The sequence below is a fragment of the Girardinichthys multiradiatus genome, chromosome 20 (genome assembly GCF_021462225.1).
Source record: "Girardinichthys multiradiatus isolate DD_20200921_A chromosome 20, DD_fGirMul_XY1, whole genome shotgun sequence".
Classification (NCBI taxonomy): Eukaryota; Metazoa; Chordata; class Actinopteri; order Cyprinodontiformes; family Goodeidae; genus Girardinichthys; species Girardinichthys multiradiatus.
This window is the reverse complement of record NC_061812.1, coordinates 46,346,802-46,360,530: the sequence shown is the minus strand read 5'-3', so window position 1 is coordinate 46,360,530 and position 13,729 is coordinate 46,346,802. Positions and strand designations below refer to the sequence as shown.

At 45.1% G+C, this 13,729-nt stretch overlaps 1 protein-coding gene across 10 annotated transcripts in view; it reads left to right on the top strand.

Annotated features, from left to right (window-relative positions):
• Positions 1-13,729, top strand: part of LOC124856115 (calcium-dependent secretion activator 1-like) — a 417,550-nt gene that overhangs the window by 289,925 nt on the left and 113,896 nt on the right. For all 10 annotated transcript variants that reach the window (XM_047346334.1, XM_047346331.1, XM_047346330.1 and 7 more), the window contains 3 exons: positions 84-225; positions 1,375-1,530; positions 5,561-5,708. In XM_047346334.1, coding sequence (XP_047202290.1) covers positions 84-225; positions 1,375-1,530; positions 5,561-5,708 — 446 coding nt within the window. The remainder of the gene's footprint in view (positions 1-83; positions 226-1,374; positions 1,531-5,560; positions 5,709-13,729) is intronic.

The following is a 13,729-nucleotide window of genomic DNA, read 5'->3' as shown; positions in this document are numbered from 1 at the left end:
AAGAAATAAAAAGAAGTGTTTTAGACTTTAACTTCGTATTTACATCACTCATGATATTTCTTCCCTGCTGTTCGCTCTTGTAGATAACCTGTGTAATGGAAAGTTCCATAAACACCTGCAGGACCTCTACGCGCCTCTGGTGGTGCGATATGTGGACCTCATGGAGTCATCCATTGCTCAGTCCATTCACAGAGGCTTCGAAAGAGAGTCCTGGGAACCTGTAAAGTAAGTACTTGCATTTGTTTGTCTTACACTGAAGAGGTTCTGCATCGGGTTAAGCACTCAGGCACTGTGACTGCTCCTTCCTTTGTTTTCCTGAAAGTAGGTTAATGCTGTTCATTCTGGGATTCAGAGTTTTGGCAATCTCTGTATAGTTATGCTACGTTCACACTGCAGGTCTTAATGCTCAATTCCGATTTTTTTGGTGAAATCCGATTATTTTGAGTGGTCGTTCACATTTCCAAATATATGTGACTTGTAGTGATCTCCTGTGTGAACGCATTCATACAACTCAAGTGTCCCGCATGCGCAGTAGACGACGCAATGATGTCACATGTAGCGAGCGTGCTTAGTGTTTGCGGGAGTAAATAAAAGTTGGACTGTATCTTGCAAGTTTTAAGTTGTTTTCCAACCGGAGCCAGCACATTAACAACCATGTCCACCATGATTGTTGTTTTTCTTCCCGCTTCCACGTAGCAGGACCCTGAATAGTGACGTTTGTCGAGTGTCAATGACATATAGGTCGGATGAATGCGACCTGGCCGTACAGACACAGGTCGCATTTGAAAAGATCAGATTTAGGACCACATATCCAAGTGGCGTGGATCGCATTTGAAAAAATCGGATCTGTGTTGTTCAGACTGTCATGAAAAGTTTGGATACAGGTCGCATACGGGCAAAAAAATCGGGTTTGGGTCACTTCAAGCTGCAGTGTGAATGTAGCCTTAGATGTTGTTCTTCATCCATGGCTGAGCCCAACATGTGTTAAACACTTGGACAGTCAGTATTGGTGGCTGCATTTAAATGTGTTTAGAAACAAAAATTCATAACTTTTTAAAGTTAACACAACATTTCAACGGCGTACTAGTTTAAACTGTGACATTACTGAAACCAAATGCTGGTAAATATTAAGCCACAAATATTAGGTAAATATTAGGTGGACAAGTAGAAATGTTGGGGGAGAAAAACAGAGAAACTTTGGGGAGAGAAAAACTATACCAGAAAACTACCATGTAGGTCGGTGTACTAATCTATGAATAGAATGTACTGTCCATTTTGATAAGCCTTAAATTACCAATGTAAGCAGACAATTTTATTTCAATGTATTTCAGTTAAGGGCTTGGGTTTACATAACTCTGATTTGTGGTTTTGTAGTAATGGCTCAGGAACTTCAGAGGACCTCTTCTGGAAGCTGGATGCTCTGCAGACCTTCATCAGAGATCTTCACTGGCCGGAAGAAGAGTTTGGCAAACACCTAGAAACCAGACTGAAGCTAATGTCTAGCGACATGATAGAATCTTGTATCAAATGGTAACTACTGTTTGGATATGGATAATAAATTAGTTAAGAAGAAGCAAAGTATAAGTATGCATTACAAGTGAAATTACATCAGACTAAGCACTTCATGTTTTAAGTCAGTGTTTCCTTAGTATTTGGTAATATATATATATATATATATATGTGTATATATATATATATATATATCATATATATATATATTTATCATATATACAGTAGTGTGCAAAAGTTTTAAGTTGTGATCACCTTTTGCCTTCAAAAGGCAAAACAGCATCAAACCTTCTAGGTAGACTTGCACACAGTTTTTGAAGGAACTCGGCTGGTAGGTTGTTTCAGACATTTGGGAGAACTAACACAGATCTTCTGTGGATGTCGGCTTTCTCACATCCTTCTGTCTCTTCATGTAATCCCAGACACACTCGATGATTTTGAGATCAGGGCTCTGTAGGGGCCATACCATCGCTTCCAGTAATTCTTGTTCTTCTTTACTCTGAAGATGGTCCTTAATGCCTTTGGCTGTATGTTTGAGTTTGCTCATTTAGCATTTTGTAAATTGATGAAAATGAACAGAGTCATAGTCATAGAGACATAGAGTCCGAGTGGACCATGTTCTCCGCATCTATTGTCGATGCTGCTGCCCGTAGCTGTGGCAGTAAGGTCTGCGCCTGTTGCGGTGGCAATCCCTGAACCCGGTGGTGGACACACTGGCAGTAAGGGATGCTGTCAAGTTGAAGAAGGAATCCTATCGACTGTGGTTGGCTTGTGGGACTTCTGAAGCAGCTGATGGGTACCGTGAGGCCAGGCGTGCCACGGCTTGGGATATGGAAGAGGCAAAAACTCGGGCCTGAGAGGAGTTCGGTGAGGCCATGGAAAAGGACTACCAGATGGCCTTGAAGCAATTCTGGCAAACCGTCTAGCGCCTCAGGAGGGGGAAGCAGTGCTTCGCCAACACTGTTTACAGTGGGGTTGAGGAGCTGCTGACCTTGATTGGGGACATTATTGGGTGGAAGGAGTACTTCGAGGATCTCCTCAATACTGCCGTCACGCATTCCCTGGTGGAGGCTGGGGACTCAGGGTTGGACTCTTTCGTCACCCAGGCTGAAGTCACCGAGGTGGTTAAAAAGCTCCACGGTGGCAGGGCGTTGGAGGTGAATGAGATCCGTTCTGAGTACCTCAAGTCTCTGGATTTTGTGGGGCTGTCATGGTTGACATGCCTCTTTGACATTGCGTGGCAGTCGGTGACAGTGCCTCTCAACTGGCGTATTGGAGAGGAGAGTCTGGTCAATAGTCGAACCTCAGCTTCAGGAGGAGCAGTGTGGTTTTAATCCTGGCCGTAGCACACTGGACCAGCTCTACACCCTCTGCAGGGTATTCGAAGGTTCATGGGAGTTTGCCCAACCGGTCCACATGTGTTTTGTGGGTCTGGAGAAGGCATTCGCCTGTGTCCCCCGTGGTGCCCTGTGGGGGATACTCCAGGAGTATGGAGTCAGGGGCCCTTTTATTCGGGGCCATCTGGTCTATGTACAAGCGGAGCAGGAGTTTGGTCCGTATTGCTAACACTAAGTCAGACCTGTTCCTGGTGCATGTTGGAATCCGGCAGGGCTGCCCTTTGTCACTGCTCCTGTTCATAACTTTTATGGACAGGATTTCTAGGCGCAGCCAAGGGCCGGAGGAGGTCTGGTTTGGGGACCAGTGGATTTCATCTCTTCTTTTTGCAGATGACATGGTCCTGCTGGCCCCCTGTAACCAAGACCTACTGCATGCACTGGGGCGGTTTGCACCCAAGTGTGAAGCGGCTGGGATGAAGATCAGCTCCTCCAAGTCAGAGGCCAAGGTTCTCGACCGGAAAAGAGTGGCTTGTCCTCTTCAGGTTGGAGGGAAGTTCCTGCCTCAAGTGGAGGAGTTCAAGGATCTTGGGGTCTTGTTCAAGCGTGAGGAGAGATTGGAGAGGGAGGTCGACAGATGGATCGGTGCGGCTGCCGCAGTAATGGGGATGCTGTGCTGGTCCGTTGTGGTGAAGAGAGAGCTGAGCCAAAAAGCGAAGCTCTCGGTCTACGTTCCTACCCTCAACTATGGCCGTGAACTTTGGGTCATGACCGAAAGAACTAGATTCCGGATACAAGCGGCTGAAGTGAGCTTCCCCTGTAGGGTGGCCAGGCACTCCCTTAGAGATAGGCTGATGAGCTTGGCCATCCGGGAGGAGATCAGAGTAGAGCCACTGCTCCTCCACATCGAGGGGAGCCAGTTGAGGTGGCTCGGCCCAACTATATCTCTCGGCTGGCCTGGGAAGGCCTTTGGCTCCCCCTGGAGGAGCTGGAGTAGGTGTCTGGGGAGAGGGCGTCTGGGTGTCTCTACTGAGTCTACTGCCCCCGCGACCCGGTCCTGGATGAAGCGTAAGATGACGAACGAATGAACAATAAAAATAAACAATCATCATTTTTAAAGCATTCTTTATTTACAGCATTTTTTCACACCTGACTTTAACTTTTGCACAGTACTGTGTATATATATATATATATATACACATACAGGGGTTGGACAATGAAACTGAAACACCTGGTTTTAGACCACAATAATTTATTAGTATGGTGTAAGGCCTCCTTTTGCGGCCAATACAGCGTCAATTCGTCTTGGAGATGGCATATACAAGTCCTGCACAGTGGTCAGAGGGATTGTAAGCCATTCTTCTTGCAGGATTGTGGCCAGGTCACTACGTGATACTGGTGGAGGAAAACGTTTCCTGACTCGCTCCTCCAAAACACCCCAAAGTGGCTCAATAATATTTAGATCTGGTGACTGTGCAGGCCATGGGAGATGTTCAACTTCACTTTCATGTTCATCAAACCAATCTTTCACCAGTCTTGCTGTGTGTACTGGTGCTTTGTCATCCTGATACACGGCACCGCCTTCTGGATACAATGTTTGAACCATTGGATGCACATGGTCCTCAAGAATGGTTCGGTAGTCCTTGTCATTGACGTGCCCATCTTGCACAAGTATTGGGCCAAGGGAATGCCATGATATGGCAGCCCAAACCATCACTGATCCACCCCCATGCTTCACTCTGGGCATGCAACAGTCTGGGTGGTACGCTTCTTTGGGGCTTCTCCACACCTTAACTCTCCTGGATGTGGGGAAAACGGTAAAGGTGGACTCATCAGAGAACAATACATGTTTCACATTGTCCACAGCCCAAGATTTGCGCTCCTTGCACCATTGAAACCGACGTTTGGCATTGGCATGAGTGACCAAAGGTTTGGCTATAGCAGCCCGGCCGTGTATATTGACCCTGTGGAGCTCCCGACGGACAGTTCTGGTGGAAACAGGAGAGTTGAAGTGCACATTTAATTCTGCCGTGGATGTGGTTCGTCCTTCTTGGTGGTATGCTGACATTACCCTGGATACCGTGGCTCTTGATACATCACAAAGACTTGCTGTCTTGGTCACAGATGCGCCATCAAGATGTGCACCAACAATTTGTCCTCGTTTGAACTCTGGTATGTCATCCATAATGTTGTGTGCATTTCAATATTTTTAGCAAAACTGTGCTCTTACCCTGCTAATTGAACCTTCACACTCTGCTCTTACTGGTGCAATGTGCAATCGATGAAGACTGGCTACCAGGCTGGTCCAATTTAGCCATGAAACCTCCCACACGAAAATGACAGGTGTTTCAGTTTCATTGTCCAACCCCTGTAGATATATATATATATATATATATGTGTGTGTGTGTGTGTGTGTGTGTGTATAATCTGTCTACTTCTACAAGTTCATGAACTTGGATGAACTCCTACTCTTAATCTATAAGGTCCAGTTTGTTAGTGGACCCACAGCTGTCAGCAATAGCAACTTTAACTATTCTATAAACACATCTTCTACAACGTTTAGGAGTGTGTTCATAGTTAGATTAGAAAACCATAATTGCAGCTTTTGCTCTAATTCATTCCAAAGCCGGCCGTTTGGTGTTTCTCCACACAAAACTTGTGGAGACATATTTTCTTAAATGGCTTTGACATTGGACAATCCTTCTACTCTTTGAAAGGACACGGGCAGCATTTGAGGCAAAGCTGCAGAAAACCTGCCGGACCACAGATTTTCATGTGCCTCAGTCCATCTGTACCATGTTTAATGTCATGGTGGACGCCAAGTCACAATCAGCCAAATTGTGTGCTATGGACCTAGGTCAGGAGGTAAGGATATCTCTCTTTCTTTTCTCTTTCAGTAGAAATGTGCAATTCACCACCCATTTAAAACTCATCAAAATAACTAATGTGGCTGCAGCACATTTAAGGGCAAACACATGCAAAGGTGTAAATGCTTTTTTGCATTTTTATATGAGATTAACATTTAAATATCTTCATATCTGCTTGTTGTGTAATTTTGCATGTGCCATGTCATTTTCCTTTGCCACTTTTCCCATTTACAACCCATCTCTGCCTTATAAAGTTTATTAGACAATGGGTAAGTGTGACTAAAATTTGAAGAAAATTCCCAAGTCACACCACCCCTCCCCCATCCTGGCCCCCAATAATTCTCGAATGCATAATTAGTCATCAGTTTTCATTGCCTGTCATCCTTCGCTTGAATTGTTTGGATTTTATTATTATATGTTTAGATAGTATTGAATATACAGCCCATAGACTGCTGGAGATAGGCACCAGCTTCCCCGCGACCCACTATGGAATAAGCGGTAGAAAATGACTGACTGACTGACTGAATATACATGGTATGAATGGAGAGATCTCATGTTTTGCACAATCTCCAGACTGATACAAATCACTGACGATTAATTCATTATTGAATCCTTCACTGTTTTGTGAGGGGAAAGATGTCCTCTTACAATGCTTTTACCACTCTCAATGAAAACAGGTTTTTTGCTGAATTATTTTTTAAGCCCTTAACTGTTATCTTATCCTTAGTCTAAGGTCTAAAAGTCTGCAGAGCACCTTACTAATTACAAATGTCACCAAAATGTTTATTATATATTTTATTTCTATAAGGACATTTGAAAGTAACAATTAAAGTGAGTAATTCACTTTCTGCATTCTTCTTACTATATCTTGAGACATATTGTTTTTATTAGAGCAATTCAAAAAGTTCACTGCAATCCTTTGTTTGCTCCCTATTTGTATGACCCATTATGGCAGTGAATCAACAGTTCCAATAAGTCAATATAAGTATCCAGTAATTTCAAGTAAGCTACTTCAAACCCATTTTGTTTATTTAAAATAAAAACCTGAAAGGTTTGAGTAAAATGCTATAAAAACCTTTTCATATCACTCTTCTACAAGTACAGCTCAAAAAATTATAACATCTTTAAAAGGTTCTGTATGTTTTTTTACTCATTTCAGAGAGGAAGTGTCTAAAAAACATATTTGAATTTTGTGTTTAGAATATTCATAGAAAGTAGAGTGGAAGGCAAACGTGTGGTAGGAAAAGGTGTACCAGCAACATGGATAACAGCCCAGACAGAATTGTCCAGTAGGATTCATTCTTACGAAGAAATTGAGGGAACTTTACAAGGAGTGCACCAAGGCTAGAATAAGCACATCAAGAGCCACTAGGCACAGAAGAATCCTACACATGGGCTAAAAATGTTGCATTTCTTATGTCAGGCCACTTCTAAACCAGAGACAATGTCAGGAGCGTCTTACCTGGGCTAAGGATAAAAGAAAACTTGGACCGTTGCTCAGTGGTCAAAAGCCCTCTGGTCAAATGAAAGTAAAGTTTGCATATCACACTGGACTTCATGTGACTTGCAGTGACTTGCAGTGTCAAGTTTCCACAGTCAGCGATGATTTGGAGTGCCATGTCATCTGCTGGTGTTGGTCCACTGTGTTCCCTGAAGTCCACAGACAATGTAGCCATCTACCAGGAGATTCTGTAGCATGCTTCCTTCTTCTGACCAGCTGTATAGAAATGCTGATTACATTTCCTTTTCCAGCAGGACTTGGCAACTGCCCATACTGCCAAAGGTATCAATGAGCATGATGTTTCTGTGCTCTATTGGCCAGCAAACGTGCAGTAGTTGATGTAAAAGGAGGCCCAACCAAGTATTAAATGCATAAAAATGAACATAGAGCCTGAAGCCTGACATCTATTTTTAAAATATAATTTTTTATTGATATTATGTAATAATCAATCTTTCTGAGATACTGAATTACAAGGAATAAATGCTTGAAATTTTTTATTCTATGTGTTATGAATCTATATAATACATAAATTTCAGTTTCTAAAATGAGCGATAAAAATGATATAACTTTTTTTCATGATATTTCATGATAACTGTACTCGTATATCATCAAGGCAGCTGAAAGTTTATTGTTATTAACTGATACATTTAAAGCTGGGGGCACACTACATGACTTTTACAATCATCATAGATTGTCATCATAGAAGTCTAGCCTGATCTTCAAAGATTCCAAATAAGGAACAGTGAATTGTTGTGCAAAAAAAAAAAAAAAAAAAGCACATGCAATAAGTGGCCTTGTTGCAGGTGATCTACAAAGATTGAGTGTCATTCTGGATAGTTTTAAGACTCTGATAAACACAATCACAGGTAAACCAGGACAGCGTTTAAACAGTTTATTTATTCACAAACATGAGTTCGTTCTGGAATCCGGACTGGGTCAGCGGACGGGATTGGGATCTCAGTGAAGGAGAAGAAAAGAGACTTAGAGAGCGTTTGAGAAAAGGTTGATAAATAATACTAAAGTCCGTCAGGGTTAAACTTACAGCAAATAAGCCCTTAGCCAGGTCAGGGAGGAATAAGTCTTTTCCACGATGGTTGAGGTTGACAGGAGGGTGCAGCAGCGGAGAAAAGTACTTCCTCGTTCTTCTGACTTTGTGCTTTACTCCATTTAGTGGCCCCATGGGGAAACGATGATCCGTGGGAGGGTGTACAGGCAGGTGGATGGTTTTCAGAAGCTTGATAAAAAGTTTTTTCCAGAAGCCTGGGTCCAGGAGGGAGGTAGAAAGGAAATTTGCGGCCAGGATTTGATTGACTGGAAATGATTGTTTAATCTGGGGAACGTGAAAAGTAGGATACACTATATAGTGAGCGGGCAGTTTGAGTCGAACAGCGGTAGGACAGATCACTGACTCAATTCTGAATGGCCCAAGAAAACGTGGTGCAAGCTTCTTAGAAAAAGCTTTTAAAGGAAAGTTCTGGGAGGACAACCACACCTCTTGGCCCGGGGAATAGGTAGGTGCGGGCATCCTCTTCCTGTCAGCATAGTGCTTATTTTGAGCTGAGGTCCGCTGAAGAGCGGCTTTAGTTTGGTCCCACAGTCTTTTGCACTAACGGAAGTAGGTTCTGACTGAAGGAAGGGTTCGATCAGGGAATGTATCGGGGAAAAGAGTGGGTTGATAACCGCAAGAAGCTTCAAAAGGCGACAACCCGGTAGCTGCAGAAATATGGCTGTTGTGGGCGTATTCAACCCAGGCCAAATGCTTGCTCCAAGTAGTGGGGTTATGGTTACACAGACAGCGAAGGGTGTTTTCTAACTCCTGATTCAGTCTTTCGCATTGTCCGTAAGTTTGGGGGTGAAAACCTGAAGATAGCTGGGATTTTGCTCCCAAAGCACTGCAAATATTTTGCCAAATCTGCGAGATGAACTGGGGCCCTGGGTTTGAAATAATCTCCATACACCCCATGAAGGCGAAACACATGATTAATAAGACGTTTGGCAGTCTCTGCAGCTGAAGAAAGTTTGGTTAAAGCTAGAAAATGACAGGTCTTTGAGAAACGATCGATAATGGACATGATGACTGTTTTATTTTTAGATGGAGGGAGACCAGTGACAAAATCTAAAGCGATATGAGACCAGGGGCGACTAGGTATAGTCAGGGGTTGTAACAAACCAGCAGGTGGTTTGTAGGAGGATTTGTTTTGGGCACAGGTTGTGCAAGCACAAACAAAGTTGACAACATCGCTGTTAAGGGTTGGCCACCAAAAATACCGGCGAATAAAAGATATGGTACGAACTAGCCCCCGAGTGACCTGAAAACTTGAATGACCTGAGACCTAACTGTGGTAGGGACGTAAAGGCATCCTGGAGGTCCCCCACCTGGATCTGGTTCAACTTGTTGAGCCTGTCTTATCTGATCCTCTAATCCCCATGTTAAAGCACCTACAACACAGGAAGGACCTATGATGGGTTCAAGTTCTGACTCATCACTAGTGGAAGAAAACTGTTTGGAGAGGGCATCCGGTTTTATGTTTTTGGAACCGGGGCGGTAAGTGATAGTGAAATTGAAGCGAGAGAAAAACAATGACCAACAGGACTGTCTGGGATTAAGCCGTTTGGCCTTTCTGATGTATTCAAGGTTCTTGTGATCAGTCCAGACAACGATAGGTTGAAAAATACCTTCAAGCCAGTATTTCCACTCCTCGAGGGCCATCTTGATGGCAAGAAGTTCTCAATCCCCCACATCATAGTTCTTTTATGCAGAAGAGAATCGTTTTGAAAAGAATGTGCATGGATGTAGCTTACCATCCGTGGGGGATCGTTGGGACAAAACAGCTCCAACTCCGGTATTGGAGGAATCAACCTCCATCAGAAATTGCTCCTTGGAATCAGGATGCTTGAGGACAGGAGCAGTAGAGAAACGTTGCTTGAGGTTCTTGAATGCTGTGTCTGCTTCGGATGACCAGACAAAAGGTTGTTTTATAGATGTGAGAGCTGTGAGAGGAGAAGCAAGGAGGCTGTAGTCACGGATAAAACATCGGTAGAAGTTAGCAAACCCCAGAAATCGTTAAAGCTGTTTACGATCCTCAGGAATGGGCCAGTCCACGACGGTAGAGATCTTGCTTGGATCCGGTTTCACCTGTCCACCCTCAAAAAATGAAGCCTAGAAAAGTCACAGAGGAAACATGAAATTCGAACTTTCGGCTTTGACAAATAATCGGTTTTCTAGCAGTCTTTGCAAAACAGCTCGAACATGATTAGAATGTTCATTAGCATCCTTTCAAAAAATCAGGATATCATCCAGATAGACAAAAACAAAAACGTTAATAAAATCCCTGAACGCATCATTAACAAGAGCTGGGGCATTAGTCAGTCCAAAAGGCATAACTAGGTGTTCGAAATGAGCTATATGTGTCTTGAAATCTGTCTTCCACTCGTCTCCCTCCCGTATACAGATCAGATGGTAGGGGTTTCGTAAGTCCAGTTTTGAGAAGATCCTTGAACAGATTCAAAAGCTGATGAAAGCAATGGTATACAATACTTATTCTTAACAGTGATATAATTTAAAGCTCGGTAGTCAATACATGGTCTCAGGGTTCCATCTTTCTTTGACACAAAAAAAAAATCCCGCCCCCACAGGAGATGATGAGGCGCGTATAATGCCAGCCTTGAGATAGTCATTTATAGGAGACTCCTTAGTAGGAAACAAGAGGAATGATTGATCTCATGATGGTTACCTGATGTAATAAGCTCTAAATCTTGTGTTTTCTGGGTTACAGAGCTTAGAGATCGCCCATCAAGAGCGGAAACATTAATAGGATTCTCTAGATTGACTACAGGAAGGTTAAATTCTTTGACCAGATCTGGACTTATGAGGTTCTGCTCACTACCTGAGTCAATAAGGGTTACAAGAGGGGTTTGTTCACTATTATGATGCATAGTGGTTTGGAGCAAAAAACCGTGGTAGTCTGATTGTTGGATACCGCCCGCCAGCAACCCCTTGACTACTGGCAGGCTAACTCTTTTGGGCGAAATGGACACTGGAGGTGAAAATGACCTGAAGAACCACAATATAGACACTGACCTGCCTTTCGTCTTCTCTCTTTTTCCTTGGGAGAAAAGCGAGTCCTCGCAATTTGCATGGGTTCACATGGTAAGTTCTTCTCTGACCCAAAACGTTCGGGTCGCGAGGTTGGTCGGTAGTCTGTAAGTTTATGAACTGGGAATTGGTTAAAACCCCTGACCTTGCTTCTCTCACAAATACAATTGTCTATACGAATAGCCAAACTGATAAGATCCTCTAGGGTGTCAGTTTCATCACGAAGTTAATTCATCCTTTAACTCCTCATTCAGAGAATTTAGAAAAGCACTTTTTAAAGCTGAAGGATTCCAGCCCTATTCAGCAGCTAGACTACGGAACTCAGTAGCTGTCATGATGTAGGGTTGTTTGGTGTTTGGTTTCGGGTTTCCTTATTCAAAACTGTTCAAGTTTTGAATCATGTTTCTGTTTATTTTCCTGGTCATGCTTTTGTTTTCTCGTCTTGTTCATGTTTTGTCAAGTTTGGTTTTCGGATCTGGTTATGCTTTTGTTTCATGTTTTTCTAGTTATATTTCTGTTTGTTTCCTTGGATTTGCGTTCTGTTCAAGCCATGTTTTGCTCCTGTCACGTTGTGTTCTCTGTCAATTAAGTTTATTCGGTTCACCTGTCCAAGTTAATCTGTCTCCTTGCTCCACCTGTACCATGCTCCATTTATACACACCTGTTCAGTTAGTCATCGCGGAAACATTTTTCATTTCATGCTCATGTCAAGTTTTGATGCTCATGTCAAGTTTTGATGCTCAAGTCTTATTTTTGGATCATGCCATGCCTGTCTCGCCTGCCCGTCCGTTGTTTTGTTCCTGCCTCCTGCTGTGAGTGAGTTTTTGTTTTTTGTCATTAAAATCTTTTACACTTACCGTCATGCTGCCTTCTGGTCTGCATTCTGGGGTCCTGTATCTGGCAAACCATAACAGAATGTTTACGCCAACCACGGACCCCGCGGACGCGCAGAAGGCAGACACCTCGGATTGCTGGGTTCAGCGTCAGAAGGAGGAGGCTATGAGCAATCTGCCGACCAACCTGGAGGTTGTGCCCTCTCCACTTCTGCTGGAGGAGATGGAACTCACACCTGCTGGTCCTGGGTCTGGCTGCGATGCGGTGGACCTCTTTACGTTCCTGTCTCGGGAGGCGGAGAAGTCGTTGCACCGTTCTGCGTGGCTGTCAGTGCCGCAGTCGGCTTATGATGGATCCTGGTTGGCGATTCCAGTTTTGGGGACAGGTCCCCTTCGTCGCCTTTCTCCACTTGCTCCCCTGGCAGCGCACTCTGGTCCGGCAGTGAAGCCCTCGCCCTCCTCTCGCCGCAAGAAACGCCGGCGTGGAGCACCTTCCTGTGGTTCGGCTGAGGAGGAAATGGTTTCCCAGCCAGCCTACGTGAGCGCTGCGGCAAGTAAGCCCGCATCTTCGCCTGCCACAGCATTGTCTCCCAGGCTCGCTGCACCTCCGCCCATGCCGTCTGCGCTCGCTCCAGCCTGGTGTTCTGAGGCAACACCTGACGAGCTGGAGCAGCGTTTGAGGTTCTATGCACGACAGATAAAGAGCTTCAGGAAGACCAGCCTCATGTATTCCTCTCCTGAGCTGATGGACAGAATCAGGCAGATGGAGAGGGATTATGAGGCTGCAGTAAGGCAGTTTTACTGCTGTCCACCTCCTTCCACGCCAGGACTCCAGGGAGCTGCTGCTGCTGCAGAGCAGCCCACTTCAGGTCTCCAGGAAGCTGCTGCAGAGCAACCCACTTCAGGTCTCCAGGGAGCTGTTGCTGCTGCTGCTGCAGAGCAGCCCACGCCAGGACTCCAGGGAGCTGTTGCTGCTGCAGAGCAGCCCACGTCAAGTCTCCAGGGAGCTGCTGCAGAGCAGCCCACGCCAGGACTCCAGGGAGCTGTTGCTGCTGATGCTGCTGCAGAGCAGCCCACGCCAGGTTCACAGCCAGGTCTATAGCCTGACACACCACAGCCACAGCCTGACACACCACAGCCTCAGCCTGACACACCACAGCCTCAGCCTGACACACCACAGCCTCAGCCTGACACACCACAGCCTCAGCCTGACACACCACACCCTCAGCCTGACACACCACAGCCTCAGCCTGACACACCACAGCCTGACTCCAGGCCAGACACACCACAGCCTGATTCCAGGCCAGACACACCACAGCCTGACTCCAGGCCAGACACACCACAGCCTGACTCCAGGCCAGACACACCACAGCCTGACTCCAGACCAGACACACGTCGCAGAGGAAGTCGTAAAAGGGACGCCCCAGTTCAAGTCATCGGGGGCCCCGGCGACGCCTCAGCTCACGTCACTGAGGGTGTCTGCGACGCCTCAGCTCCTGTTCCTAGCCTGCAGGGGTACAGTGAGGAACTGGTCCTTGTTCTGGCTTCAGAACCCTGCGACGAGGGGTTCGAGGAGGAAGCGCCGCTGG